Source organism: Aptenodytes patagonicus, chromosome 1, assembly GCF_965638725.1.
Source record: "Aptenodytes patagonicus chromosome 1, bAptPat1.pri.cur, whole genome shotgun sequence".
NCBI classification, from domain to species: domain Eukaryota; kingdom Metazoa; phylum Chordata; class Aves; order Sphenisciformes; family Spheniscidae; genus Aptenodytes; species Aptenodytes patagonicus.
The window spans coordinates 32,444,682-32,472,008 of record NC_134949.1 but is presented as its reverse complement, the minus strand read 5'-3'; the positions used below and the strand labels follow the sequence as shown (position 1 = coordinate 32,472,008).

Sequence of the window (27,327 nt, the reverse complement as noted above, 5' to 3'; positions counted from 1 at the left end):
AGGCCAAATTGGCTAAGAAAATACTCCCTCTGCACCTTTACAGTATGGACTAATGAAATTTTTAAGAGCTTTTTGCAAACTTGCTGTGGGGGACGAAAATGTTTTGTAATGCCTAACGTGCCAGTGAAGTCTGTGCAAAAACAGTGGCACACCTGATTTAAGATCTACTTACTACATTAAAAAAAATTGCTGGACACTCCCACCTAATTACTGTAAAACCCCGCAGCCAGTTCATTGAGTCACTGTAACTTTCACTTCAGGGACTACAAGAGGAACTTGGTGGACCAGGTCTGGCCCTTACTGACTGCTACTGATTTCAACAAAGTTACAGAACAAGGAGGAGGAACCAATATTCATGATTCATATCTATATTTCTATCTATTACCGTGTCCACAAGGGGGAGCCCATAACCTTCTTTGAATGGAACTGCACATTTCCTGAGCACAAATAGGAAAGATGCAATTTAAAGACATTTAAAGATTATAAAATTCTTTCAGTGTAAATCATTTTTTGTCACAAGGTAAAGACAGGCATTAGTGTTTGAAAATGACAGCACATACCCTAGTGTTCCTTCCTTATTGAAGATGTACTGAAATATACAGAATACTCATTTGGAAGCTGAAATTGCAATTGTCATAGAAAGAAACAATAATAAAAGTGGTATTAACAAAAAATAAATTAAAAATAAATTATGAAATGGCAGGATTTTCAAGATGCAGTAAATATCATTTAGGTCTTACAGGATTTTAGAGGTATCACTTCAGTCCTGTGAGATATACTACGTCTGTATTACAAATAATAAATCCCCTGTTCAGAAATACCTAGGAATAACTGTAATGAGGACAGCTTATGCTGCAATGAAAAAGATTAGGAAAACATTGCACAAAATGTGTAACTGAGGAGTAAGAATTAAAAAAACACATTAAAAATAATTTTCTTCTGAATTTATTAATTAAAAAATCAAAACACGATCATATTTCTATGATGTATCACCAAATCTCTTTCTCTGAGTACAGTATTACTTATATTCATTTGTAAAACAGGGTTACTCTGCAGTATAAAAAATTAACCTTAACAAAGATATTCAAGTGAGTACACATCAAGCAGTCATGCAATCTGCTTGCTCAAACCTTGCCTCTTAAATGGCAGCTCCTCCGTTCCACAAAAGCTGTGTTTGTGAGTAACTTCATTCACATGGGCAGTTCTCACCAGGTTCAGCTGGACTTCTCACATGCATAGTTTTTCTCATACTTGAAAAGGCAGAGTAAGATGCCTCATGACACCCAATCGGATGCACTTAATTTAAAAGAAGTTGTCTCTCTTCAGAGCTGGGAACAAATCTTTGTATTTTTTTCCTATAAACTATCTAGCAGCTTGGGAAGGTGTATTAGTAAAATGTGTAGATATCTATCTCTCTTCTCTTTTTCCAAGGCTGGTCTGAGTTTCTTCCAGCTGGGATGTAAAACTGCAGGAATATACATATAAAGATATCTACAGATGAGTTAGGAACAATCCAAAAGGTTATATGTGAAGGGAGCCTACAGAAAGAGAAGGTGTTTGAAGAAACCTTAGAAATGCTAGAACCACAATAGACCTATGAAATCTCTAAAGATGGTAGGAAGACTACAGAAAATGGTCATTGGTAATCACCAGTGTGTATCTGTATAAAAGGTCATTTTGGGAGAAACAGCGCAGTAATCTGAGGTCCATGATTTGCAAACAGGACTGGGGACTAATGGACTCATATCTTGTCCCCATGAAAAGTATGTTGCCTTTCATAGTGTTGAAGGCTCCAGCAACAACTGGGGAAAAAAACAGATTCCCAGAAACTCAAATGAGTATTTGAACTCTAGCAAGGGTGAAGGACCATCAAATACAGAAGGGAGAGTGGATGAATGCTTAACAAACAGTGAAAATAAAGAACTTCTAAAAGAAGACTAAGGTGACATCGGAAAGAACAAAAGCGGCAGGAAGGACTTACCTACCTCTGAAAGAGGAGAATTTTGGCTCATGAACTGTTACAGGGCTAAGAAATGAAGACAATATATTGAGGTAGACTAAAATAATGATGTCAGGAAATAAGGAAAGTGTCTTTATCCTGTATTGTAATTATCATCACATCAGCTATCAGCAATAATTGTCAGATCTGTTCCTAGATAGAAGAGCTCTGGAGGTGTGAGGCAATTCTTCCAGAGTGACTTTACTAGTTCAGATTTTGCAGAGCCCATGACAGATAAAGAACACCACTAAAATTTATGTAGAGCCTGTAATCACTCTATAGATGGTATGTTTACATAGTCTTGCAGACAGGGTGGGGGAGTCTCTGGACAGACTCGAAGTGATGGGTAAGCATATCAGAATCTAAGAGTATCTGATCTCTCCACACTTCCAGGCCTTTCCAAGCATGGGGAGAGCAAACAAGTGCAACAGCAAAATGCCATGTAGAAAAACTTGTAAAGATACTAGAGCCAGGGATCATATTCAAAGGGGGTATTCTAGTTTCCCCTCAAATCCTTCAATCACAGGTGGTCCTGTATATGTAGACAACCTGTGGGTAGGTTTAAAAAAAAGACAATGAAGACTAGCTAAGCTGTTTTGATGGAAGAATACCATAGTTGACCACAATATCGTAATAGATTTAAAAGAATGGCCAGCAGACTCAACTGCTTTTGCTGTCTTAGAAGCCAGAGTTTAGGAAGATGCATAAGTGAGTATCAGGGGCAGATCAGAGGATCATAGGACAATTTAATGAAATGGATCTCATTTGCTGGCAAGAAATTGCGTCAGCCCTTAGTATGATGACAGTAGTTTTCTGCCCATGACTAGGTTGCAAACTAGTCATGATCTTAGTAACGACAATCTTAAGTACATTTCTCTGTACATAATGAGTAGATAATAGCCAATAAACTCATATGGATGCCCCAAATTCCCACAATGAAACAGAACTGCTCTGCTAATAACAATGTAATTATTGTGAAAGAGGTCACATGTGTGAATCTCTACTAAAACTAGTTGAAACATCTTCCCAGAAGAAAGTTTTTCATGTCTTCAGTAGCATAGCTGATACATTCATGAGCACCTCTCTACAATATGGTAGACACAAAAGCAACATAGGATGTAGAATATCCAGGTTAAACAGCCAGTCCTTCTTCTTTCAGAGTAAAATAGGATAAAAAAGCCGTTCTGAATCAAGAACAAGGACTTGAACCTCTGCCATCCTTAACCTAAGCTAGAAAGATAGCCTCTTAATAATTTTTTAAAGGTCACTTTTTTTTTGGTTTGCATCTGGATCAGTATTCCTTTCAAAAGCTGAAAACTTTTAACACAACAGGAATGTACTATTTTCAACACTGTCCAGACATTTTGGCAGATTGAATCAAGGTTGATCCTTACTCAAAAATTGCAAATCTCCCCATTTTTTCCTGTCTTGAAGACTTTGTATTGACCTGCTAAGACAGTCAATCATTTAATACCACAACCTGAAACACCCACTAAGTAAAATACATAAGACCTGAAAATCAAAACAAGAGAGGTTACCTGTAAGTAGGAAAAGGAATTGCTCGCGCCCTGCAGTTCATTGAAACTTGTCCGTCTGAAGATTCTTCTGGGTAGATAGTATCAATGGGTTGCTCCTCAAAAACGGGTCCATAACCTTTGTTTCCTTCCTCTGAAAAACAGAGTTTGAAATGAATCACGCTTAAGTATATGTATAAGTTAACTCTCTCTCCTCCAAAACAAAATTTTTAAAAAGCCCCATATCGAAAATGATTTAAGTTTGTAAAGTCAAGCACTTAAAGGTGAATAAATGTCAAAGAGGTTTGACAACAGACTATTTTTTTAAATTTTTATCCTCCATTTGCTGATGCTGCTGTAAGGGTTGCAGGCTCTGCCCTCCCCGGCTGCATTCCCTTCTCCTTTATCTCCTCCAAGCATACAAGACTGTTCTTTGGGGTCTGTAAAAGCAAGACTAGGAGCAAAGGTGGAACACTATGGGAAAATTCTGCTCAGCAAATCCAGGATGTAACTGGGTTTTTTTTCTGTGAAAATGGTAAATGTGCACTCTAGATACAGAATGGCACTGTGAGAAGATGGTACATGCTGAGTATAGATAAAATTTTTAGACAACACAGCTGTCTAATTCTCACAGGTCTCTACTGAGACTGAACTGACAGTATGGACACTTGGAAGCAAACTCATGGGAAAAGCAAAGTAGTACATGACTGCTACCAGGTTCACTTCCCATTCAATCTTTTTAGCTTAAAAATTTCCAAAAGTAATGGTTAAGGATGGAAAAATCCTAACATTTTACAATAGTATCTGTACTGCCCATAAAAAATCTGCTACATGTCCTGTAATGCTACATTTAAAAAATCTTCACAGATCGAGACATAAACTGGCAATGTAACAGATGAATGTCCATAATCAAGTTACGCTTTTGTACTGATCCCCTTAAAATTCTTGCCTTTGGTTTTAAAATATTTTAGACTAAATTAGGCAGGTTTTATAAAACCTAAGAAAGAAGGAAGAATCTATCGATATAGCTAAAGAATATAAATTATGTCAGTATTAAAATATTATATATATAAAAAACAATCCTTATGCAGATATCTTTTTCATTGTTCCTAAATTCCATATTCATAGATAGACACTGGATTACGGCACTGATTACACTGATTACAGAAAACTGGTTACAGATAAAAAGTAAGTTCCCTTCCCAGTTCAAGTTTGGGAAAAAAAAAACCCACTGTTTTCCTTAGGGACAGGAGCAGGCCCAGAAGGCACTGTTATGCTGCAACAAGTATGGTCAGGTGTCCTGGTTTCGGCAGGGATAGAGTTAATTTCCTTCCTAGTAGCTGGTACAGTGCTGTGTTTCAGATTTAGGGTGAGAACAATGTTGATAACACACCGATGTTTTAGTTGTTGCTAGGTAGTGCTTACACTAGTCAAGGACTTTTCAGCTTCCCATGCTCTACCGACTGAGAAGGCTGGAGGTGCACAAGAAGCTGGGAGGGGACACAGCCAGGACAGCTGACCCCAACTGGCCAAAGGGACATTCCATACCATGGGACGTCATGCTCAGCATATAAAGCTGGGGAAAGAAGAAGGAAGGGGGGGACGTTCAGAGTGATGGCGTTTGTCTTCCCAAGTAACCGTTACGTGTGATGGAGCCCTGCTTTCCTGGAGATGGCTGAACACCTGCCTGCCGATGGAAAGGAGTGAATGAATTCCTTGTTCTGCTTTGCTTGTGCGCACGGCTTTCGCTTTACCTGTTAAACTGCCTTTATCTCAACCCATGAGTTTTCTCACTTTTACCCTTCCGATTCTCTCCCCCATCCCACTGCGGGGGGAGTGAGCGAGTGGCTGGGTGGTGCTTAGTTGCCGGCTGAGGTTAAATCACAACATCAGGCAACTTCATTTTTAAAGACTAATTCATGTAATGAGAAGAGAAGCCTTTCAAAGAAGCAAAGAAGAGCAACTAAAAAGGCAGAGCTTTTGAAAAATGGTCTGCTTTCTTTTATATTTTAAAAGTACAACACTATGTAAAAATCTACATATGGCTAGATCAAAAGAAGTAATTTCAGACTGAAAAGGCAAGAATCACGTATTTGCTCAGAGCCTGGAATGACTGAGCCACAAACCTGACGGCAGTTTCTGTGCAGTTCTTAAATATGAATACAGAATAACAATGATCTCTAGCAGCAAATAGCCATATCACATTGTTGTAGTTTAACCCCAGACAGCAACTAAGCACCACCCAGCCACTCACTCACTCCCCCACAGTGGGATGGGGAGAGAATCGGAAGGGTAAAAGTGAGAAAACCCGTGGGTTGAGATAAAGACAGTTTAACGGGTAAAGCAAAAGCCGTGCGCACAAGCAAAGCAGAACAAGGAATTCATTCACTCCTTCCCATCAGCAGGCAGGTGTTCAGCCATCTCCAGGAAAGCAGGGCTCCATCACGCGTAACAGTGACTTGGGAAGACAAACACCATCACTCCAAACGTCCCCCCCTTCCTTCTTCTTCCCCCAGCTTTATATGCTGAGCATGACGTCATATGGTATGGGATATCCCTTTGGTCAGTTGGGGTCAGCTGTCCCGGCTGTGCCCCCTCCCAACTCCTTGTGCACCCCCAGCCTACTCGCTGGTGGGGTGGTGTGAGAAGCAGAAAAGGCCTTGACTCTGTGTAAGCACTGCTCAGCAGTAACGAAAACATCCCTGTGTTATCAGCACTGTTTCCAGAACAAATCCCAAACACAGCCCCATACTAGCTACTGTGAAGAAAATTAACTCTATCCCAGCCAAAACCAGCACACATATGCAGCTGACTCTTTCCACCTTAAGACTCAAATGATGTTACAGACCACTTAGGCATTTCATGGCATGCATTTTTAATGCTGCCAGCACTATTCATTATACTGAGTGAACATCTGTTTCTCACACCTACCGAGTATGCTTTATAATGGCACTTCTGCTGCAATCTATTATGAATCTGGTTTCAGATGTCTGGCTGCGCAGAGAAAGATGCACAGACTGCATGTCAGGTGTGGCAACCAATAAACCTTTCATTCTCAATCGTAAGCTGAGTGTGGACCAGTGACATGTAAACAGCATGGGGGAGAAAAGAGAAGAGAAAGGGTTTGTGAAGAGATCAGCAAGAAATGTTCAAATTTTAAGTGAAGTACCATGCCTGTTTGACTAAGTTTGGAGAGTGAGGAAGGTACAAGGAAAAAGATCAGTTGCTTGAAGTTGTACCTACAAGAAAAAGGGAAGATGTAAAAGTAGGGAAAGGAAGAAGGAAATTGGATGCATTAGATAAACTGGGGATGAGAAGAAAATCACATTTCGTCTGTTCTGGTCCTGCTTTAGACAAGAGGATGGACTTCATGACCTCTCGAACACCCTTACTGCCCTATTTTCTGGGTACATTTCTTGTGATTCATATTTTTAATTGGAGCAAAAGCTATCATTGATTTCTGATTATTTGAGGCATTCTTCAGCGAATGCTGCAAATGAGATTCAGACTCTTCAACAGTCCTAAAATGTATTAGGAAATCTTTGCAAAGGTCAAGAAAATCTCTACACAGCTGATGAGATCATGGCTCCTGTGTAAGAACCAATGCTGCTGGAAGGTGGCCCTGTCACCCCTTCTCCAAGCGATACTCTCCAGCTGGGCAGTGTCATTCTCCCTCCAAGTGTTTCTGCAACACCTCTCATGCTTGTCTGACTTCTCAGGTAGCTGCTAAAGCTAAAGAGAGTGGAAATTTATTCAATTCCAGCCTTCTGGGTTAGATTTCTGCCAGTTTAGTGAGGTGAATTTGTTCACTGATGAACACCTGTATTGGTGTAAAGGCTGGAATAGGAGCAGGGGTATAGGCTTCTACCTTTTGAGTGGAAAAAAGTTGTCTTATTAACTGAACCATCTGAAAGAACCACTGCTTAAGTAAGGTAGATATATCTGAAAGCCTTACCACTACTTGCAGGTGAGCTACAAAATTATATTAGTACACCGTTATGTCCCTGCACGAGCCTGTGAGAGATCATAATATAAATTTGCAGATATAAGTTTGCAGATGACACCAAGCTGAGTGGTGCGGTCGACACGCCAGAGGGACAGGATGCCATCCAGAGGGACCTGGACAAGCTCGAGAAGTGGGCCTGTGTGAACCTCATGAGGTTTAACAAGGCCAAGTGCAAGGTCCTGCACCTGGGTCGGGGCAACCCCCGGTATCAATACAGGCTGGGGGATGAAGGGATTGAGAGCAGCCCTGCTGAGAAGGACTTGGGGGTACTGGTGGATGAAAAGCTGCACATCAGCCAGCAATGTGCGCTCACAGCCCAGAAGGCCAATTGTATCCTGGGCTGCATCAAAAGAAGCGTGGCCAGCAGGTTGAGGGAGGTGATTCTGCCCCTCTACTCTGCTCTGGTGAGACCCCACCTGGAGTACTGCATCCAGCTCTGGAGCCCTCAGCAGAAGAAAGACACGGACCTGTTGGAGCAGGTCCAGAAGAGGGTGACGAAAATGATCAGGGGGGTGGAACACCTCTCCTCTGAAGAAAGGCTGAGAGAGTTGGGGTTGTTCAGCCTAGAGAAGAGAAGGCTTCGGGGAGACCTTATTGCAGCCTATCAGTACTTAAAGGGGATTTATAAAAAAGATGGGGACAAACTTTTTAGCAGGGCCTGTAGCGATAGGACAAGGGGGAACGGCTTGAAACTAAAGGGGGGTAGCTTTAGACTAGATATAAGGAAGACATTTTTTACGCTGAGGGTGGTGAAACACTGGCACAGGTTGCCCAGAGAGGTGGCGGATGCCCCATCCCTGGAGACATTCAAGGTCAGGTTGGACTGGGCTCTGAGCAACCTGATCTAGTTGAAGATGTCCCTGCTCATTGCAGGGGGGTTGGACTAGATGACCTTTAAAGGTCCCTTCCAACCCAAACCATTCTATGATTCTAAGTAAGACTTCATATTTTATTTTAGCAAATCTTTTCCAATATCTAACAATGTTAGAATGGAAATTAGAAGATTTTTCTTTTTAACATCTAAATTTTAATATCTAAAGATCTTCAACTTTTGGACCTTTTTGTTGAACTTTCTAATTTTACTAAAATATCTCATGTTAGATCTGAGTTTCATCTTGTGGTATTTTACCTGCCTCTTGGGTCTTTCCTCTTCTTAGTGAGAAATAATGAAGAAAAAATTGCACCAAGAGTATTTGCACACAACCAGTCATCTTGCTCTTCATGTGGAATGGAAGTCTTTAAACATAAATGTGATATTTACATTCTACATAGTATTAAGCAACTATGCCAACCTGTTACTACCACAGACAATATAAAACCTTGAACTCAAAGCATCAATTTCAGTGGGTTAGAGCGCTGAGCAAACAATTCCTCTGTCGAGAGAGAACAGGGTTAGTTTGCTTGTTTCAACACCAGTCACACAAATCACTTTCAGACAAGTCAATTTATTTTATTATCACCTAATTCAGTCCTTACATGCATCTAATTTATTTTGAAAATCTATTTTACTCATAGATTAAAGATAATGTCATGAAGTAAATCTGCTTATAATTATGGGAACTGCTGTGTGTGTGAGCACAACCAGAAAGGGAAGTTACAAATATGTAGTTTATTAAAGACTTTGTGAATTTTTTTCGTTCATAGGAGAAAACAGCAGTTCTTGGGCTTATTTTTTTCCAATATGGAAAATTAAATAAAACCTAATTGTTTACTTTTGACTTACTCATTCTCAGCTGCAGATTGCACATATTGTGTATGTTTTTAGGGGTTGTTCTATAATACGTGTGGCAAATCATAGAGCATAAAATGCTTTAAAAGGCTTTTCTTATAGATAACCTGGGCTTGCAGCACTCCAGTATCTCAAACCTTAAGGAGGAGATAACGATCAATAAATGAAGTGATAGCAAGAACAGTAATTCCTTCTTTCTTTGTTTCTACTCAGTCTTCTCTCCTGTGTACTGTAAATTCAAAGTGAAACTCCTGACATGAAGTGTGGGATTTACCTCACATAATTTTAGAAGTTAGAGATTTTGTCCAAACTAGTCATATGGGCTTTCTTTAGAGGGGTCAGACAGGCATTTCCAGCAGGTAATTTGGATATCCTATTCTCTCTTCATCAACTAGAGAGAAAGCTGAAACCTGTATCACATACTTAACCCTTAGATGGTTAAAATAAAGCGCGATGAATCTTCCGTAAGAGAGTCTGGATTGACCTGACTGTAGCTGTGCAAACATAACCTGGAGTCTCTCAGCTGAGCACACTGGCCAAAGCCTATTCCTGGCACCGAACCCAGAAACCAAGCCTCCTCCTGGAGCTGAACCTTCTGAGGTAGCCTTAGCACCATCACTAGCAACAACAGGAACGCTACTGGCAATTTATCTCCCATTTCTTCTAGTGTTAAGATTCAGGAGGGAGGGTACAATGATGGCACAGCCCACTCCCACAACTGATGAGGGACCTATTATTATACACTTGGGTTTACTTGTTTTGCAGCACCATCTAGAAACCTCTGTGGAAGATCAGGGAACACATGGTCAGGCAGTACTAAGAAAGCAGTCCTTGCCCTAAAGAAATTATTACTCCATTCCAGTGCAGCACCAGAAGTGCAACTGCACTTTCTGCATCTTACTTGTTCTGCAGGGCTCAGACACCCAAAGAACACGGAGAAGGTCAAGCACAAAGAGATACTATTGTCTTTACACCCTCACATAGCCAAAGATAACAGTGTACCTGTTCCTTCTTAGCCAAAATTGAACATCCTCTAGTGGAAGTCATAGAAATATACATTTTTTTCCATGAACGTTATCCAGAAATGTATTGAAATAGTGATTTTATTGACTTATAGGAACATAATTTCCACGATACCAGATAACTCATCAGTTCCTTTTCCAAACTTTCCATTTTTTTGATGCAATACCTCTACATATCATTTACTGCCAGCACAGATACCGCATTTGGTTCTATAAATAATAAATCTCGAAGTGTAGGTTTAATCTATGAAGTTCCTGGGGATAAAACTACTGTCTCTGTGGGTATCTGCTTTCATGGGAATGTAAAGTCTGAAGAGCTTTCCTAAATCCATTTAGGAAGCAGACTTTAGTGCTCAGATTAAATACGACATTAGATATGACAATGGGTCTGTGTGAAGCTGAAGACAGCTCATGAGTTCAGCAATTTTCTATTTTATAAAAGAGCCGAGAAAATGGTAACCCCAGGCAGCTCGCACATCATGGCTGAAGTAAGGCATCTTACTCATGCTGTAGTACTTCATTTAACAGAGTCAGACTCACCACCAACAACAACAACTTTTAATGACTCTTTCTAGGTTCAATCATGATCTTCTCTTTTTTCTATCAGTTCTACACTCAGATAGCTTCAGAGAGTTAGGAATTTCCTGGATCGGCGCCGACGAGGTGAGAATTGGCCGCTGGTGCGTTGTTTTCCAGGACACCAGGTTAAAAAAGCAAGTTGCAGCACAGCAAACCGAGCACAGTACAATTCCTCTGACTTTTGTTGCAACTTTCAGCACTGGGAATCATAAGGCTGATATGTATCACACAGGCAGGGAACACACACTAAGAAGGAAAGAGCTGATGATCTTAATCAGGACTTCTGTACCACATGGCAGAAAATTTGGAACAGGAAAAAAAAGACCACTATTTTTACTGGTAGATGCAGCTACTAATAATTACACATTACTTCACAGTTAACATTTAACAACTACCCTAATTCAAATATATCTATTTTCTTCTGCTCATGGACAGTTGCCACAAGTACACAGGGAGTTACTTCATACCTGATCTGAGATGTTATTTTGTAGGGAACCTGAAATGGATAATTCTTGCAATTTATTTAATTATATTATTTGTACAGACTGTTACCTGTCTTTTCAATACACTCATTCTCGCATTCTGCATAATCAGTTCTTTATCTAATCTGAATACAGAAAAGTAGAAGAAAACAGAAAATTCCCAAAGGGAATAGTATACTGTAATTTTACTGTTTTTTATAACAATGTCTCTCAAAGACAGGTCACTAAACCATGTTAGGACACTTGTGCATCATTCTGTCTTTGTATGGCTAGTATGAGAATAAGCAAAAATGTTATAAATTAACATTTACTCTCACTTTCTAATTTGATATACTGATTTGAAGCACATCTCCATTTTCTACATTATTTACAAGATAGACCTTTTCATGTTGGCTTATAGGGTAATTATAATCTATATTTCATGCAGGAGCTGTGGAATATTCTTCACTTAGGAGTAAAAATAATCTTTTAACTTCTTCCTTATTTACAAAGTTATTAATACTTTACCAATTTTTAAAAAAGTTATATATTTCAAGTGATTCATCAGAAATGGTGGATATACAATTATGTGGCAATTCATTGGGAAAGTGGATTTAATGGGAAGTCAAATGTAAGATCAAGTCACTTCACTCAAATGATTCACATACTGTGACTCACGTGCAAGAGATTTTTAATGGATGCCCATTTGTGTATTTGCCTTATTTGTTCTGAAGTGTTCTTAACCTCACTAAATCCTTAAATTAAAACACAAAAAAATAGAGAAGTAATTGAGTCTTAATAAGGGAAACAGCTGGTTAAACAAAATGGAGCAAGCATTCCCTTAACCAGTAGTTAGGGCACTCAGGCTTCTGGAAGGGCTCCCAGATCCAGCACCATTTAAAAGGTGCTTTACTCAGGAGGAACAACTTGCATGTGTCAAACAGAAGAACGTTACTGTGTAAGGTACCATATGCAAAAGAAACTAACAGAGGAAATGATGATGGATATCACTGAAATACAGTGAAGGGCTGGCAGTAAAACATGCGGGGCTATATATGCCTACAAATCCATATGTTCAGAAACTACAGTGGATGTATCCTAAGGCCCTAATCCTGCAAACACTTCTGTACATGTATTCAATCCCATAGTAAAAAAATCCCAAGCTCCAAGACCAGAATACCAAACCTCCATATACGAGAAGGGAGTACTGAAAAATAAAGGGAGAAAGATTTGAATGCTCTTCAAGAGCAAACTTTAACAAACAAATTACCATTTTGCTTTAAAAAAGAAAAGGCAAAACAGCATTAATTTTCCTTTCAGAATGTCGGCGCATAAATCAATTCATTTTGAAGATAATTGTAAGAAGGTTAGCAATAATTTTTTGATGGAAAAATGCCTAATAATTCCACTGTAATGAAAATATATTTTCAACAAAAGATGGTAACAGTTTTACTAAGGGATGGCTACAAGAGAATCATAGAATCATAGAATCATTAAGGTTGGAAAAGACCTCTAAGATCATCGAGTCCAACCATCGACCCAACACCACCATGCCCACTAAACCATGTCCCTAAGCGCCTCATCTGCACATCTTTGAAATACTTCCAGGGATGGGGACTCCACCACTTCCCTGGGCAGCCTTTTCCAATGTTTCACCACTCTCTCAGTAAAGAAATTTTTCCTCATGTCCAATCTAAACCTCCCCTGGCACAACTTGAGGCCATTTCCTCTCGTCCTATCGCTTGTTATTTCGGAGAAAAGACCAACACCCACCTCGCTACAACCTCCTGTCAGGTAGTTGTAGAGAGCGATGAGGTCTCCCCCCAGCCTCCTTTTCTCCAGGCTAAACAGTCCCAGTTCCCTCAGCCACTCCTCATAAGACTTGTGCTCCAGACCCCTCACCAGCCTCGTTGCCCTTCTCTGCACACGCTCCAGCACCTCAACGTCCTTCTTGTAGTGAGGGGCCCAAAACTGAACACAGTATTCGAGGTGCAGCCTCACCAGGGCCGAGTACGGGGACACGATCACTTCCCTACTCCTGCTGGCCACACTATTTCTGATACAGAGCTTCTGCTGGAAATACTAAGATCTTTAATTTCATCTTTAAGAAGGGTAAAATGGTAATACTGTTTGCTTAAAACAAATAATAATGAGACAGCATTGATTTACGTTCATTAAAGGCCTCTCATATTCTTTCAGGAACTCAATCCATCATAAAATTTAAGCACATAATTTGAGCCAAATCAACAAGCTTACATATGAATGCGATCTTAAGCACGTGTTCAAGTCCTCTGCTGAATAAGAATCAACTGGATTCTAAAAACACCACAAATTGTAACGTGAATATCAATGGCAAATCACAGTGAAAAGTTTTCCAAAGGTCAGTGTCAGAAAGAAGCTAAAACAGGTGGAAAACCTTAAGATCCCATCACTCCCACTGCGCACTGATATAATATTATTTTAATTAGCATCTTTTATTTTCTAATGAGCCTTCTCCTTCTCTTTCTGTTCCTGCTTCCTGTACACCTCTCTATTTCCCTGGCATTTAACATTGCCAAAGGTGGCTGCTCAAGACAGTCATTTGGTATCACTCTCATTAGTATTGATCTAACCGACATCGTTGTATCCTGTTACATATTTTCACGAGAGACATCTTCATAAAGATCTGTTGGCACAGCGCATGGCTGAATTAACCTTGAATGCTAATGGATGCTGAACAGAAGAGCCATGGACGCATTCATTATCTCAGCTATCACTAAGTCGTCAGGCCCCGTATCAGCACCGCAAGCCTAGAAACCATTTGATATTAAGGTAGATCTCATACTGTTTTCAATATGTCATGGAAATGAGGACCTACTAGTACCTGAAAAGCTCATGCTCAGAAACAAGATGGTCTGCGAATGAGCCAAAATATCTCTACCGGGCTCACATGAATGTAAACAAGGCACTTCCAAGTTTCTGAGCATTATGATCACAAAACACATGATGATTATTTATTTACAAATGTCAGACACTCTGCAGTGGCATGAAATGGTCTTCTAAGATCCAAGCAGGGACATGGCAGACAAGGTAAACAGGTATTAAGTATATTCATCCATTTTGTATTTTAGAAGAAAAAGCGCATCTCTCTTTAGCAATTGTGAATAATGCCATATGTTGTGGTAAAAAGCTTTAAATAATGTAGATTCTGGCCCTCAGTTCATAACATGTATTTTTGAACCTGCTGTTCCAGAGAAATTCCAAGCTATATATAATTTAAGGTTTGAGGGTTGGATTTTTTTTTTACTTCTCTCATAATCAAGTGGGAAAAGCTGCACTTGGCATTCATGGGAAGCTTATGTGCTGAAGCAGTAACGTGTTCATGTCCACAAAACTCATGATGTAGCATTTCGTGGTCTATAAAGAAGATTCCATCATCCTGATGGAGAAGAGGTACCAGAGTAAGCCAGCAAGACGCTAAAGGGACGTCAGTTTCCAAGAACCAGTCAGCACTCAAACAGAAGAAGTAACCACTCATGCAGTCCCACTTCATATTATACGAAAGGGTTAGATTGTCTTTGGGAAGGCTGCCTCTACTTTTCTGGACCGAAAAGAGCAGGAGAATTACTCCTCTCTCATATGTGAGAGATTAATTTCATGTATGAAAAGCTCCAACCCTTGGCAGAGCAAGTTTCTCCACTTATGCCTAAGAATGACAGGGTACAGTTTGCTTCTCTTCCCAGACTACCAGACCTATTATAGTACTTTTAAACATACCCACATTTGCCTATCAGATACTTAAATAATTTAGGTGATTCTTCCTCAAAAACACAAGTGTTACTTCAAAAGCGACTTAAGAGCCTAAGATGTTGATCTCGTGGGAAAGCCAGTGCTCAGCAATTAAGAACGAAGGTAAAGGGCAGTAGCTACCCTGCACAATCTCCCCACACAAGCCTTCCAAGTGCATATGAAATACCAGCAATGTACTCAGAAATTCAGCATGCTGTCTAATCGCATCCTCATGTACACATTGAAGTAACTGCCCTGCACTGAGAAGCCCTGTGTATTACTGGCTTTTTGACTTTCCTAGCCTTCACTGAAGCTCGGGGTCCTAGTGATTTTTGAAAATAAGGCATTAGGTTCCCTAAATAGCAGAATTGCTTTTGACATTTTTCATCAAAAAAGGACTATCAGGTCATTTTGCAAAAACCAAAATAGTCGCTAGAGTGACAAGCTGCCTTTTGAGGCCTGATCTGACCCAAACTCAGGTACTGCCTGGCTCTGCACTATGAAATCGAAAGGTAAAAAGTACAACAGTTTGATCAGAAATAAAATTTTGGAGGAACACAGTAACATTTTTTGCTATTGATTCCTCTTACAACCAAATGTAATCAAGTATTCATTAAGCACAATAAAATATAGGGCCTTTGCAGTTTTTGATTAGTCTTTTGGAGGAAGAAACAAAACAACCCTGTTGCTGAAACAGACTCTTAATTCTTTTGGTGCAAGGTTATTATCCCAAGTAAATATACACTTCGGTTCATTGATTTATATGGGATGTGCTAGATGAAAGAAATGTCTAAAATTCAGGCTTAGCAATAGGATATGAATTTAACAGGAACTCAAAGGCAACTTAGAAATATGTTGGCGGGAGCCCAGATGTCAGGGGAAAGAGGAGAAGAGTCAAATATTACAAGTAATAGGCATGAAATAACTTTTTGGCAGTGGACTGACAATCATCACAATGTTCCCTGAGGAGTGATTTGCTGCTCTCATTTGCCTTGCACTGCTCAAAGTGCACTCTGAAAAACAACCCTCATTATAACTGTCTGTTCTATCAGTAAGTGAAAGACCAAATTACTTATGGTTTTTTTCATCAATTTATATCTGCAAGACTACACTTCAAGCACTAATTGACCTCGAAAATAAATATTGCTCCTGTCTCATTCCAGAAGATGACCCTGCCTAAGCTTCCGATGCACTGATTCGTGTAATGTTTGCTTCCCTTCAGTCAAGTAAGTGCACATTCTCCACTGATGGGAAATGGCCGGTCATTGTAACAATTCTCATCTTCTGCCTCTGATTACCACAAAACAGAACTGGCTAAAAGTCAAGTGTTTTATTCCAAGGCCAACTCCAAATTTCTAAAAAATATGTATGTCAGTTTGAGAAAAAATCTTTTTTATTTCCTGCAGCAGGAAAAAGATCTATTTGAAAACAGGTAAAAATCCTTAGCTTACAGAGTGTCACAATAACTGTCACCCGTTCAGACCAAATTCTGAACATTTCAAGTCAGCGCAGCTTTCAGGTTTTCAGCTTCCTCGCTCCTTGTTTCCCAAATACTTCTAGCAGGTAATTCTGGAAGCTCTCAAAGCTCAATCAAAAGTATGAATTCACAATACTTTCAGGCTGCTTGGCTGATATCTTTGAACTTGGGACAGACCATATGGTAAGATGTCTCAAAGAACATTGACCTTGGCAGCTACCAGTTTCCTGGCTCCAGAGCAGTTAATATAGTAGGTCTGTTTAGGAGCCATGGGTTGCAAAAACCTTGACTGGTGGCTCCAGAGCCAGGGATCGGTTTGCCCAAAGGCAACTTACATGGTAGAACCACCTAGAACTGTGGGTCCAGCACCACAGGAGGCAAGGTGAGCCAAATATACTTCCAAAGAAACCTCATGTTTTGTTAAAAAGTGCTAAAGCAACTTTTTAATATTCTGCTTTCAACATCTGCTCCCAGCTAACTTGTCTCTTCACTCTGGTCCTTGGTCTGTCTTGTTATTGAAATGAGAACTCATGATCTTTACTCAAAAACTGTTCCCGATTCCCACATTCTCCATTACTTTTGACATTGCCAGCATTCTCCTTGATAGTATCATGTGTGCAAGAACACCTCCTACAACTTGACCTGATCACCCTAATTGTGCTCCTTCTTTCTCTACAGTATCTATCTTTCACTTTTTAACCATATTGTGAACACTCCCAAGCAACCCCTTATATTTCATCTTGGTTACTGCAGCTATGTATTTTCTGGTTTCCATGACATTTCATTGCCAAGAAATACATTGAAAAGGAAAATTTGCTAAGACTAACCGCCAGCAGCTCTAGCACTCATTTGAAATGAGAAACCCCCAGCAAGATTCAAGAGCTGGGACAGAGCAAAGACTGCAACATCAGATTTATATAATCCAGAAGTGTGCCCTAATCCTAGATGACAGAAGCAGACTTCCTCTCAACGCAAATTTAATTATTTGTGCAAAATAGAGCAGGTCCAAGAGGAGAGAGTGCGTGCTACTCAGCCTTGCAATAATACACCGAAAATAACAAACTGCTTCTGATTGTATAAGACCACGAATCTTCCACATTGGAGGATGGTGCCATATCTTTAGACATAGTGGTAGGTCTTATCTTTGGCTTTTGATGAAAAACACAAGCAAGTCCTGGATTTATTCCATAACAGAAGATAAGTTAAGAAGTTTCTCTGAACTGGGAACAGCACTATTAGAACCTGGCCCCATTCAAAACCTTTCACACCAATGTCTCCTATTCTTCTGAGAGGAATTATAGCCTAACATAGCCAATTAGTCAAGCAAAAGATCAAACAAACATTGCTAAGAATATATCAATGCATACTCCAAATGCATGCAATACCATCATACCCATCTTTGTTCTTCCTAAGTCACTTATTCGTGACACTCATAGCACACAATCTTCCCATGTCATTCTAAGGCAACTGCCAGGAGGTGCATTCTGGTGCCAAGATTTCTAGCTTCTGGGCACAACTGCAATGTGCATAATACACAAGTAATAGCATTAATCATCTGGCCTTGCCCGTCAAGAAATTAACTGAACGTTTGTTCTCAGTGATTGACTCAACTTTTATATCAACCAATGTCCAGCGCTTGCTTGGATACTGCAGCTGATGGTTTTGTTTGATGTCACCGTGTCCAGAGTGAAATCACATGTGAAACATTACTAACGGCAGTTGACAGCCTCTTTTTTCAGGAAAAGCCCAGTATTAAAGTGATGAATTTTAATTTTAGTGCCACCAGCAACCTTCGTATCTTAACAAAGAAAACACCCTTGAAACACATAATAAATACATTGTAAGCATGAGATCACAACACTTTAAAGGTCTTGATTTTTATTAGGTAACAGTATATCCTCCAGAAAACTCAGACATGGAGTAAAGAACTAAGTTCAAACCCTTCATAGAATAAAATAGTGTTCTCACTAAAACAAAAGGCACTCCTGTGAGATACGGAGTAATTTCTTAAAGGCAATGAGTTTACATCACAGTATTAATCAGATTTTTTGACTCAATAATATAAACAATATGGTCTCATGATAGTGAAATTGAGGCGATGCCTGAAATGGTAGGACAGATTAAGCAAGACTATGAACAGCCCGTTTCAATTAGGGACTCATTAATTACATAAAGAACCCAGAGAAACACAAGAATATTTTATGAAACGCAGTAGAACTAGCTTTATGAGTAACTTTCTCCTCAAAGTAGGGAAGGATCTCCAGCCTACCTTGAAAATAACCAAATCATTAATAGACAGTATTTGCACTTTTCAAGCCTCAGTCAGTATTTCACGTATGCACAATTTAATTATTCTGGTTTTTACATGCTCAGATCTCAGTTCATGCAGTCTGTACATAAGCAAAATGTTTTCTTTCTTGAGAAGAGCTCATTTATGCTGGCAATCTAATTCCTGATAGCAACTAAAAACCAGCATTCATTTAAATTGGCATGGAAAACTGAAACAGGCTTTACAAATCTCAAAGTTGTTCAGAACAGTTGGAACAGTAACTAGATTTTAATTCTGAATATTTACTTTCCAAAGAGCTCCTCCCACCTCTTAGAACTGAACGAAAATTTCAGTTACAAACATATCTGTAATTTCAGATATTAGAAATATGACACCTGAAAATTTTAATGTTCATGGTCCCATCTCTATTTACGAAAAGTTTTCCCATTGTAATTTCAAATTAAAGTCAGTATATGCAGTTTTGCCCCACTGTATTATGAAAACTACCACTGTATTGTGCTGGAAGGATGCTGATTTTATAAATTTTAGATGGTGTCTATATAATATGATTTTGTGTTTAGTGCCTCTTCATGTGGGCATATTTCCATTCTTCTATTCATGTTGATCATCTGTGCACAAATAGATGGTTGATATATTTTTATAATCTAGATAAATAATTAGAATAGACAAAACCAAATTTAAAGTCCAGATCTGTATTTTCTCAAGCTTTTAATTATGGTGTCCACTGTAGTAAGTATGTTTCCTTATAGCTTCATCATTCACATTTAGTAATTCAATGTATCTGCACAAATAAATTAAAGCCATACAAACAGCATAATTGACCTTGAAATGCATAAAACTGACAACAGTTAGTTAAATGAATTAACATGGGAGGTCATCTTACCTGCCAGGCAGAAGACGAAACAGGGTGTAATAAGATGATAGATGAAGAGCCACATGGTTATCTTCTGTCCAGTGATTATCGCAAAAAGAATTGTGCCTTGCAACACCAGCATTCAGAGAGCTAAAAATACCTGATTAGACAGAAAGAAAAAGGAGTGAATAATTCAGACATAAGGCTTTATCTCATACCACATTTCATTTGCCATACTATCTGTCTAAACTGAATACTTAAGAGTTAATATAGGATAGAGTCTTCTGAATAATAAATGCATTATCAAATTTCCTGGATCAAATTCATGATCTCTTTTATTCAGAGAACACACTGTTTAAGAGTACTCAGATCTGCCGGTGACAGTAAGTAATATAGTAAATGTTAATACTGAACATCCTCTTTTAGACTCATCTTCCTAAACCAAAACTTCTTAAGCCAGATCCTCTCCCTGTGAACACTTCACGTTATTAGAAATATTAAAATATTACATAGTTTGCAATAAAATAAGGAGAGTCCAGATTCTATCCTCCTTCATCATTGGCCGGTCATGAGTGGTGTTCCCCAGGGCTCAGTACTGGGGCCGGTCTTGTTTAATATCTTTATCGATGATCTGGATGAGGGGATTGAGTGCACCCTCAGTAAGTTTGCAGACGACACCAAGTTGGGCGGGAGCATTGATCTGCTCGAGGGCAGGAAGGTTCTGCAGAGGGACCTGGACAGGCTGGGTCGATGGGCCCAGGCCAACTGTATGAGGTTCAACAAGGCCAAGTGCCGGGTCCTCCACTTCGGCCACAACCACCCCATGCAGCGCTACAGGCTTGGGGAAGAGTGGCTGGAAAGCTGCCCAGCAGAGAAGGACCTGGGGGTGTTGGTCGACAGCTGGCTGAACATGAGCCGGCAGTGTGCCCAGGTGGCCAAGAAGGCCAATGGCATCCTGGCCTGTATCAGAAATAGTGTGGCCAGCAGGAGTAGGGAAGTGATCGTGCCCCTGTACTCGGCCCTGGTGAGGCCGCACCTTGACTAATGTGTTCAGTTTTGGTCCCCTCACTACAAGAAGGACGTTGAGGTGCTGGAGCGTGTCCAGAGAAGGGCAACGAGGCCGGTGAGGGGTCTGGAGCACAAGTCTTATGAGGAGCGGCTGAGGGAACTGGGACTGTTTAGCCTGGAGAAAAGGAGGCTGAGGGGAGACCTCATCGCTCTCTACAACTACCTGAAAGGAGGATGTAGCGAGGTGGGTATCGGTCTCTTCTCCCAAGTAACAAGTGATAGGACGAGAGGAAATGGCCTCAAGTTGCGGCAGGGGAGGTTTAGATTGGATGTAAGGAAAAATTTCTTTACTGCAAGAGTGGTTAAACATTGGAACAGGCTGCCCAGGGAAGTGGTTGAGTCCCCATCCCTGGAGGTATTTAAAAGACGAGTAGATGAGGCACTTAGGGACATGGTTTAGTGGGCATGGTGGTGTTGTGTTGACGGTTGGACTCGATGATCTTAGAGGTCTTTTCCAACCTCAATGATTCTATGATTCTATGATTCTATGATCTCAGTAAATAATACATTACAATTAATGATTTCAAAGTATGTAAAAGGAAAATTACAGTGAAACCGAAGTATGTGAATCTCTTTCAGGATCCATTTATTTTGTCTAAACTTTTAATACACAATTCATGATCCTCTGGAAAGGCGGTATTAATTTTTACGAGTTTCCTTATAAATGTTGAATATAATCATTATTGCAATGTCGTAATTTAAATTTTCTCTTTTCCCTACAGGATAAACTCTGCCTGTATATATACTAAAACTGAGCTAAAGAAACATGCAGCTTCTTTTGAAAACTTTAAAAATTTAGATACTATTTTCCAGAATACTTTACTTCTGTAACATTTTTTACTTCTTTCAATCAGAATATTTTGTTAGCTTTTTCTTTCTGGCTGGTGGCTGTTATCTATTTCTTTAGGGCAATGTGTCATCATGTTTGCTGTGTGCAATTTTCCATTTTGTTTAATGGATTTCTTGCCATGAATATATAAATGCATCTTTTACATCCATCACATCTTGTTCATACTTCTTCTCTTGATTGGTTCTGCTGTAGCACTGGCTAAGTTACGACCTTCACACAAAGCAAGGCTTCCAGCTTATCACTGACAGATTATTGTTGTACCTCAGGCACATGCTGATATCATCCATTCCTCTCAGTATATTACTTTTGCTACTATTTCATTATAAAATATGCTTATACATACTTGAATACCCTTCAGTAACATGCATCCTAGGACATATTAGCCATGCATGCTAACACAGCATTGTCACTTTTGGCAGGATATAATCTTGATGCTACTGTTTTCCAGCTTCCCATGCCAAGTACCGATGACTCCGATAGCGGCTTCTACCTTTTACCAAGACTCTTACTCTTTCCAGGTCAAAATTTTTACTAAATTGTTTTCTTTTTCCAAAATCCAAATGTTTTAGATCTTGTTTTGAAACTGCCCTGTTTCCCACCTCCAACACCAAGAAATGGGCAGTTTTGAATTTCAAAGCACATGTACAAACATATCTGACTCCCTAAGTATGCTTGGGATAAATGCTGCTCTGATTAACAGAGAGCCTCTGGTTTGAGCTGCTGCTGGACAGGCCTGTCTCAGTGTGCGTGTCTCATGTCTCTCCTTGAGGTGGCTAGGAACATGTCTTGGCCATCAGGGCCTTACACTTGTCCCTTCTTCCTCAGAATAATGCTAAGAAGATGTTTATCTGAACATGCCTCAGATAGCGAGCTTTCCTTAGAGGAAAGTTGCATGGGGTGTTTTATTAAACTCATAGTGTAAGAAAATGGCAAGAAATATCACAAGAGAATCTTTTTGGCTCAGAAATTACAGGAGCTGTTGCACTTCACATTTTTCCTTTTTTTAGTGAATGAAATCTTTAACAAACAGGTCAAAACTGTGTTAGTTGCCATGACCCTAAATTCATGGCTGTTACATGAAAACAGTGCTCAGCACAACACATACAAGAGCTAAACAGTGATCCCCAGAACCGAGATTTATTTAGACATATTCCCTGGAAAAAGGCTCTTATGTTGGCAACAAATGCATATGCTTCCTGTAGCTGGATCCAAGGGGAAGAATTTAGTAAAGATCTTTACCCTCCCACTTCTGTTGGCACTAAAGTTTCTTCAGATTCTGTCACACAAAGGATATTCACAACTGTTATTTCAGGCATCTACCTTAAATGACCAAGGTATGAACTACTGTGTCTGTATGATTCCTCCAAAAGACAGTGGTAGGCTACATCAACGTTAACGACTATACTTTTCCAGGAACCATATCCTGGCTATGAAGTGTCTTGCGTTATGACACTGCCTCACCTGGAACATTTATTTCCAAGTGACATGAGTTAAACTGCATAGTTACGCTGAAATAATGCACATAATTAAACAGCAATGAAACAGGAATTCTGTTGGGAACAACGGTAATTACACAGTAAGTCATGGTGATAATAACTGTGTTCAAACGTATTTAGAGATGAAACTGTTAAGAGTAAACCTGTGTTCTCTCTCTGACATTACAGGCACCACTGCAGGCAGAAGATCCCGCCTCCCTCTCTTTTGCAGAATCCAGGTTTGATTTTGGAAAGTTACCTTGTCCTCTAGCTCTCCAAAAATTCCTTTCTGTTGGCTCAGGAAAAAATGGTTTGAACACTGGTTCAAATTACAGTAACTAAAAATTGTGTCAGTAAATGCTATAAATACCTCATTTTATTCAGATACAAAAATATCCACCCTGCCAGGATTAAAATCCTTTCCTTGCTCTCACTTCTTTTGGCTGAGTGGGTTCTGTATGTATAGCACATCCATCCCTTCTGATTCACCTCAGCTTGTGGACAAGAAGTGAGGCTGTTGCACATCGCTCTGCTGAATTTTGGCAGAACTGCCTGCTATGAGATAAGGCAGCACGCAGGTTATCGTCTGTATGTCTGAAGTAGTATGGCTGTACACGATGTCACCACCCAGCTGCCCAAGGAAGACTCCAGGTGTATTTGAGGCAGCAGCACTCGTGCCGGAGGCAGCACTGTGGGCTGCGGTGCTCACGCAGCGTTATCTACTGCCTCTCTCGCTTTACAGCTCTCAACCTTTTCCCTTCACAGAGTGAGAAGGATATTGTTGCCTAAGTAAAAATCATTCCTGAACAAAAGAACAGTCATCAGTACGACTCACTTTTCTCCCCTGTAAAAGCAGAGAGTGACTGCATGCCTGGACATACTCCTTTTAGTCTGCACCGTACATCATCCTTCTTTTCTCACAACAAAGCATCATAATTTTAGCAAACAAGTAAGACATTTTTAAAATATGTAATAAAATGAGCAGGCATTTAACTGCAACTGTGTCAAGTTTAATTACTATCTAATGCCCATTAACACATTTATGTCCCTTTTGACTGCTCTGTTTCCCAAAAGAGCCAGTCACCACTACAGGGCCTTTGACTTGCTAGATTCAAGAAAACTCCTCTGGTGAGCTGTCTGGAGTGCAATCCTCCCACAGGAGGTGGGGGAAAACTGGGTCATTGGCTGCTGAATAGGAAGCACGTTCAATTTTGAACACAGGGACCTCCCAGAATGCTTCTGGACGCCTGCAGTGTCTCGTGATGCTTCATTAGGATGAGAGGTATTCCCAGGACACAAGGGTAGACCTGCTTCTCTATACTACCCAATTGTAAGGATTCTTTAATCTCTCTAAATGCACTTTAGGAAAATGTGTACATTTTCTTCCATATGCTGTGTGGCTTTCTTCAGGTCTGAAGAGGAAGCAAAGAAACAGAACTCAGTGTTACAGAGGGGAGGGATGTCATGTGGGACATGTAAGTAATGTGTGGGAGGATGGAAGCAATAAACCAACCCAAAAGGCAGAGAGGGAAAGCGATGGAGATGGAGATATAGGTGGATGAAGGTGCATGAGGATTAGCAGTCGCCTCTGCCAGTAAATCTCAACATTTACCATGGCAAGATCTTCCCTGAACCTCCCTTGCTGAGGCTTTCAGCGTGGGAGCGGTGTGATCGCTGCATCAGCCCCCGACACCCACTCAGGGCTCCTCTCAGGAACCCCAAGTGCTGAACGGGCAGAGAGGGGGGCAAAGGAAAGCGTTTAGGAGCTCTGGCTTGGTACACTTAGCTAGGAGAGGTAAATCAAGATCCTTGTTACGATTCTCATTTCCTGGTATATTATGATAATTATACACATTCAAGTTTTAGAATTGGTAGAGATTCCGTCCAGATCAGACTATAAATAGATACAACGATCTGGAAGAAATCTCCGGTTCTCCACCCTTTTTCAAAACATGAATATATATAATTGCAATAATTCACTAGTAAATTAACACAGTGGCAAGTTATAATCAAAGCCTTTTAGGAGCCACACAATACTTCAACCTAATCAGTGTTTTGTATTTGTTTTTACTTCAGGCTCTCTTAGTGATTTTAGTAAGCATCTAATTGCTCATTATCTTGATTTTCTTAAAAGAGTTGGCATTTTTTGCTATGATAACTAACTCCTCATAAATCTTATTAGTTGCTCAGTATATAGAATAACCAAGAAACTTTTAAATTTAAGAAAAATAATGATGTACATTGTATATTATTTATGGTATCACCCTTTGTTCTTTTCTACTATTTTGGTCTTCGCAATTTAACTTTGTGATCAATCAACAAGTTTTGGCATTCTAGGTTAGACTGTGCCATTAGAAGGGGCACTACATCTTATTCAAAAGTCTGACTTCTCAACCATAACCCACAACCCCTTGATTTATTTCTGAAACCAGTACCTTAGCCACTAGTGTTTACTAGACTTCTCTATTACCAGAAAGGTGATGACAGTCAAGTTCCTTACCACTGCACAGATTTATCTCATTACAGTGGTCTGGGTTTACTGTAAGTAAACTTCCAAGCCAGCCCTGCTCTTACAGCACTGCTGCATCTACAGAAGATTTTTGATGATAGCTGGCTATCTCTTCAGAGTCCAGGAGAGGCTTTAGCTCCCTTCACAAAGGCTTGTAGAAACACTTCATTTCCTTCTGATCATCTTTGATTTCTATAATTATACTCTTCGTTTTTTCCAGATTTGTTCAAATGGAAATGCTAGTTCAAATCCACTGCCCCCAATACTGCCCGCTGGCCCAAACAGTCCATCACCAACAGTCATGCTTCTAGTATTTTACACACCATCCGATTTAAAGAATACAGCTACCCTCACCATTTCACATGAATGAAAGCCAGCTAAGAAGCCCATCAATTTGATGGCCCATAGATAAGATACTCTTCTTCAGCAGAATTTACACTTTCAAGGACAACATGCAATAACATAACAAATAACCACTAAGTTGGAGCAAAGAGCAGTCTAATCCCCCCCCCCCCCAGCTACTCAAAATTTTTTTTTCTACTGCTTACAGGTGCTAAATAAATAAATTTCAAAACACAGGATCAGTTCATTAATATATTTAGACAGGCTAAATTAATAAGTGATTCTATCACTAGTGGACAATTCAACCAGCTCTGTATTTTTGTTTAATAAACATTGACTTGGAAACACAGAGAACCAATGTCTCGGAGGTGATGAGGACTCCAGGGTTGTTATAGGGCTTGGCCCAAGTTTCAATGAGAATGTCCTGGTTTCGGCTGGGATAGAGTAATTTTCTTACTAGTAGCTGGCATAGTGCTGTGTTTTGGATTTAGCATGAGAATAATGTGGCAACACACTGATGTTTTAGTTGTTGCTAAGCAGTGTTTGTACTAAGTCAAAGACTTTTCAGCTTCCTGTGCTCTGCCAGTGAAGAGGTGCACAAGAAGCTGGGAGGGGGCACAGCCAGGACAGCTGACCCAAACTGGCCAAAGGGATATTCCACACCATATGACATTATGCTCAGTAGGTAAGCTGCGGGGAGTTGGCCGGAGGGCAGCCATCGCCACTCAGGGACTGACTGGGCGGCAGTCGGCAGGCGGTGAGCGGTTGCATCACCTCTTGGGTTTTTTTTGTTTGGATTTCCCACCCCCCCTTCCTGGGTTTTGTTCCTCTCTCTCTCTCTCTCATTGTTTTACTTTCCATTACAATTTATTATTGCTGTTGATATTATTATTATTATTATTATTATTATTATTATTATTTTATTTCAAGTATTAAACTGTTCTTATCTCAACCCATGAGTTTTCTTACTTTTGGTCTTCCGATTCTCTCCCCCATCCCACTGGGAGGGGTGTGGGTGAGCGAGCGGCTGTGTGGGTTGCCGACTGGGGTTAAACCATGACAGGGAAACCTTAACTTTAGAGTGCAATACAAAACTTCCATTCTTTTACAAATATTTATAAATTTACTCTTTGTGCCGCCTTTTCCACTTAAACTCTCATGTTGATAGGCTTAAAAGAACTCATGTCCTGGCACATGGATGATCCGCAATATACTCTGGCTCAGAGTTACCCTTTTTCTCCCCTCCCTGCCCCCTTCTTTGGAAGCTGTGACTTCTCTTCAAGAATCAAGCACCAAAAAGACAGTAAATTCCTTCTCTGGATGTGTTTTGAGCCATGCCTTTTGCACTTAAAAGCAATAGTGTCTATTCTACAAAGCAAGAAAAC

General features: G+C 40.0%; 1 protein-coding gene across 1 annotated transcript in view; it reads right to left on the bottom strand.

Annotated features, from left to right (window-relative positions):
* The window catches only part of CNTN1 (contactin 1), a 271,298-nt gene that overhangs the window by 78,445 nt on the left and 165,526 nt on the right, over window positions 1–27,327 (bottom strand). The window contains exons 3-4 of the mRNA XM_076331302.1: window positions 19,729–19,858; window positions 3,538–3,667 (exon numbers count right to left, since the gene is read on the bottom strand). Coding sequence (XP_076187417.1) covers window positions 3,538–3,667; window positions 19,729–19,840 — 242 coding nt within the window. The 5' untranslated portion in view covers window positions 19,841–19,858. The remainder of the gene's footprint in view (window positions 1–3,537; window positions 3,668–19,728; window positions 19,859–27,327) is intronic.